This window comes from Eleutherodactylus coqui, chromosome 2 (genome assembly GCF_035609145.1).
Source record: "Eleutherodactylus coqui strain aEleCoq1 chromosome 2, aEleCoq1.hap1, whole genome shotgun sequence".
In the NCBI taxonomy this organism is placed as follows: Eukaryota; Metazoa; Chordata; class Amphibia; order Anura; family Eleutherodactylidae; genus Eleutherodactylus; species Eleutherodactylus coqui.
This window is the reverse complement of record NC_089838.1, coordinates 336,526,689-336,531,430: the sequence shown is the minus strand read 5'-3', so window position 1 is coordinate 336,531,430 and position 4,742 is coordinate 336,526,689. Positions and strand designations below refer to the sequence as shown.

General features: G+C 39.5%; 1 protein-coding gene across 1 annotated transcript; it reads left to right on the top strand.

Annotated features, from left to right (window-relative positions):
- The first annotated feature begins 1,845 nt into the window (after positions 1 to 1,845).
- LOC136610413 (olfactory receptor 10A7-like) lies at positions 1,846 to 4,229 on the top strand. The gene is made up of 2 exons (XM_066589643.1): positions 1,846 to 1,851; positions 3,303 to 4,229. The coding sequence occupies exons 1-2, from the start codon at positions 1,846 to 1,848 to the stop codon at positions 4,227 to 4,229; spliced, it is 933 nt and encodes a 310-aa protein (XP_066445740.1).
- Positions 4,230 to 4,742: the final 513 nt, after the last annotated feature.

Here is a 4,742-nt window from a genome sequence, read left to right as displayed (position 1 = left end):
GAGGCATCTGGAGGTTCAGAGAAGCTAGGGGAAGCTTCTATTTCTTCCTTGGCTGAGGAGCCCCGGAGCAGCACATTTGCTTAGACTGTAGGTTAGGCCATGCCCCCGACTTTGAGATTTTTTAGATGTGAACATTACTGATTCTTTAATGTGAAAAATGTACTCACACATTTACATATCAAGGTAGGTGGCTTGGAACCATTTTAGACATAGGTAGACAGTGGGCTGTATCAATGATTTGTTCGTCTGGTGTTGTTGTATGTAAAAGGCATAGAATTAGTTTTTGTATGTAGTTTTTAAGCTCATGAAGTTGGACAGTTCCAGCGATGTCTCTAAACTTAAGATTATTGTGCCTGTTCCTATCCTCAAGATCTGCCATTTATTTTTCAAAGCATTCTCTTCATCTACTAACTTGTAGTGTACATTGATCAGTTCGTTGTGGAAACTTGTGGTTTCTGCATTTTTATTTTCTGTGTGCTGAACTAGTGTTGTCAGGGCTTGTGGGGGTTGAGTTTTTTGCCTGTAGAGCTGTGAGCTTCATGGTGGTGGCTGTGTGTGAGCCCCATCATAGCACTGTGGTTATGTGCCATCTCCTCCTTCTTCCTTGTGGGGCTGTGAGGCTTCCTTGTGGGTCTCGGATTCCCCTCCAGACACCACCTCCTCTTCTGATGACACTATGTCCTGTGCGTCTGTCTCCTCTGCCACCAGCCATGCTATGAAGAATTATGTCAGGTGCTGAGGAATGGAGCGTGCTGCTTTCCTTTTCGTCATAGCTTTTTGTCCCGATCAGCTGCTTGTTCTTCTCTGGTGTATGGTGGTCAGGACCCGCTGTGCCAGTAGCTGGTACTTTCGCTTCAGGTCAGTTCCACAGAGCTCAGCTTCTTGCTTTTTCTATCACCACTATCTTGGCCACATCTCCGCAAATTGGTATTTTTTGACCTGTTATGAGCCCATGTGAGACAATCGTATTGAGCTAACTGTACTGCAGCCCTACTACTTTCAATCATCTAAAAAGTTATCGACTGTAGAACAGTTGAGTTTATTACACAACAGCTAACCAACTGGTATCTTCTTCATGGTAAACGGGTGATGGCAGGACCTCATGAAGTGTTTCTTGTTTGTATCACATGACTTTTATCACATATTTCATTGGCTGGTTTTGCCTTTTTAAATCATCTGTGTGAAATTTTCTTTGTCCTTTTCAATGCTCTGTGTTACCAGCACATTCATGCATTCACTACTATCAGGTGAGCGAAAATGTTTTGCTTTTTTCTGAACTTTTGGGATAAAATATATTAAAGGGGTTTTCCAGGTAAATACTATTGATGACCTATCCTCAGGATTCAGTCTTCAATCAGTCTGATGTCCATAAATTGGGAGCCTGGCCAATCAGCTGATCAGGTTCTAGCTGTGTGAGCTGAACATGCAGTCGACCGAGTGGATGCTGCTGTTCCAACCCCTGTGTAGTGGCCGGTGTTTGTAATTGTGATTGTAGTTACAAGCGCTGACCAGCATAAAGCGTTAAGAGTAGCAGTTTCTCCACCAACACCTGTGTATTTGTGGCAGCTGATTAGCCAGCAGCCCAAATGGGGGACCACAGTCAATCAACTATTGACAATGATAGGTCATCAATAGCATTTTTTGTCAAACCCCTATAAGATACATTATGTAAAATGTACTATAATATTTATGAAAAATGAAAAGAGAAATCCAAGGGCAAAATAATCCAGCGATGCTATAAAATACTTAATACTTTATTGTGGGATGATCATAAAAATATGTAGAGACATACAAACATCTGCTAGCAACTGCTAACATGTTTCAACCGGACATAGCATTCATAGCATGGATGTAAGCAGACTGAGCAAGATTTTTTAAGAAAACACAACAGGAAGTGACAAAACAGGAAGTGATAGCATAGAATAACACATTAGGTGCAAAAGTGTTAAATCAAATAATTTAAAGAAAAATAAGATTGAGGCAAAGTAATATGCAACCAAAAAAGCGAGAAAAACAAAGAAAAAATATATATTTTCAATATAATGTAAAAAGATAATGAAATTAATAAATGAAAGATAGATCACTCTTAGAATTGAGACCAGAAGGGTATCTAGTATTCAGATTAAGAATCCAGAAAGCCCCTCTTGCATATAGTTTATGGGACCAATCTCATTGGGCGAGATACTTTTTCAAAGCCCACTACTCTGAAGGTAGACATGCCCCCCCCCCCCCCATGTCTTTCTACAAAATGACGTGCTGCATGGGATAATGGGCATTTGCAAACTTTATGAGAGGTAGCCAAAATCGATGATACATGCTCAGAAATCCTGATTTTCAATTTGTGAGTCGTGCAACCTATGTAATAGAGGTGGCAGGATAAGCAAACAATGGTGTAAATAACATAAGTTGTATTGATGAAAGAACATATGGGATGAGCATAAGAACCACGTGGAAATGTTTGGTTTGGTAGGTTTTAGGGTATAAAGCACACCGATTGTCTCTGCATTTGAAAAAAAAACAAAAAAACATGTACTCAGCCAATTTCTGTTGCTGGAGGGAGAATTGTCTGTTTTGAAGGAAAGTTTCTTGGAAATGGTGTTAGCTCATTGAGCAACAAATCGTACGCCATTATCCAAGATAGTAGCCTGTCCTCCTGTAGCAAGATGGCTAGGTTTCTTTGAATTATTTTGGTATTATTTTTAAAATCATGGTTATACTTAGTGGAAAAAGTAAGGGGAACTGAATGCCCAATGTTTTGTGTAGGGCTAACTTTTTTCTTTTTAGGTGTAGCAAGCTAATGCTAGCGGATTTTGTGTTCTGCCCTGAGACTAGGTTGATTTAGAATATTTTGTGAGTATCCCCTACATTTTAGATGTTGCTGGATGGAAGAACGCCCCTTAACATAATCCGAATCTAGGGAGCACGCAGTGGGTTTGCAAAATAAACCTGTCCGGTTGAAACGCGTTAAAGGTTGCCAGCAGACGTTTGTATGTCTCTACACATTTTTATGATCATCCCACAATAAAGTACTAAGGATTTTATGTTGTCACTGGATTATTTTGCCCTTGGATTTCTCCTTTCATTTTTCACTATTTTAGTGGATTCCGCCCACAGCTCCAAGGAATGTCTGTGCACCTTTTTGTGACCCATCGGCGAGTAGCACATTTTTCTTTTTACATTTTTACTATTATATTTATGCCAAGACGATGAATTTAGACCAACCAAACCCATAATTATCAAGAGAAAAAGAAAAGGTTTTTTTTTGTTTAATATAGCAAAACTGCTTTCTGTTCCACACACAGGATCCCAATCTAACTTTGGTCACAGAGTTTTTCCTTTTAGGATTTCAAGTCAACAAAAGTGTGAGATATTTTCTATTCTGCTTTTTACTGGTGATTTTCTGTGGGACAATATGTGGGAACCTCCTGATCATCACCCTGGTGTCCACCAGCAAGACCCTCCACACTCCAATGTACTTCTTCATCTCACAACTGTCCATCAGTGACATCCTATTAACAATAGACCTTGTCCCCAATATGCTCCACATCCTACTGAATAATGGGGGGGCCATCACTTTTATTGGTTGTTTCACTCAGTTCTGTTTTTTTGGTGCTATGGAAGGCTCTGAATGTTTCATTCTCACAGTGATGTCTTATGATAGATATGTGGCCATATGTAATCCCCTCCATTACACTTCTATCATGACGAGTTCCCATTGTGTGATACTGGCCGCTATGTGTTGGTTGTTTGCATTCTCCATGATTATGATTGAGACCATATCAACAGCAAAGCTATTTTTTTGTGGACCAAATACCATTGACCATTTTTTCTGTGACATGGTTCCCTTACTAGAACTTGCCTGTTCTGACACCTCCATTGTTCATTTGGAAATTTATTTAATAAGCATTCCGGTTATCCTCATTCCAACCACAATCATTATAATGTCTTATATGTATATTGTTTTAACAATCTTAAGGATCCCATCCATTACTGATAGACATAAAGCCTTCTCCACCTGCAGCTCCCACCTCATTGTGGTCTCCATCTTCTATTGGACTCTGTTCGGTGTTTACATTGTACCAACGAAAGGCCGAACCGTTACCATGAGTAAAGCCCTATCACTGCTATATACTGTGTTTACTCCTCTGGTCAACCCCATTATATACAGTCTGAGGAATAAAGACATCAAGAAAGCTGTACGGAAAGCACTTTATAAACATGTGATATAGCGTAAATAACAATATTGCTGGGGTTTTACATGCTTAATTGTTGTTATCTGCTTTGTATTGTAAGGTTTCATTAGACATTATATATATATAGTAGGTGGAGGACATTTGTAGTGCAGAGCTGACTAATATCTAAATGAACAGTAATGGAAATTAAATTAAAGGATATGTTTATATACATTCCTCCAGTTGTATTTGTATAGCATTTTATTCAAAATAAATGTATCAATTCTCCAGTTTATTAAAGTTAACTTTTTTCTTAAAGGGGTTCTCTCGCGAAATCAAGTGGGGTTATACACTTCTGTATGGCCATATTAATGCACTTTGTAATATACATTGTGCATTAAATATGAGCCATACAGAAGTTATTCACTTACCTGCTCCGTTGCTAGCGTCCCCGTAGCCGTGGTTCCGTCTAATTTCGGTGTCTTCTTGCTTCTTTAGACACGCTTGCGCAGATCCGTCTTCTCCCTTCGGCTCCGCTCGGCAGCATCGGCGTTTTGGCTCCGCCCCCTT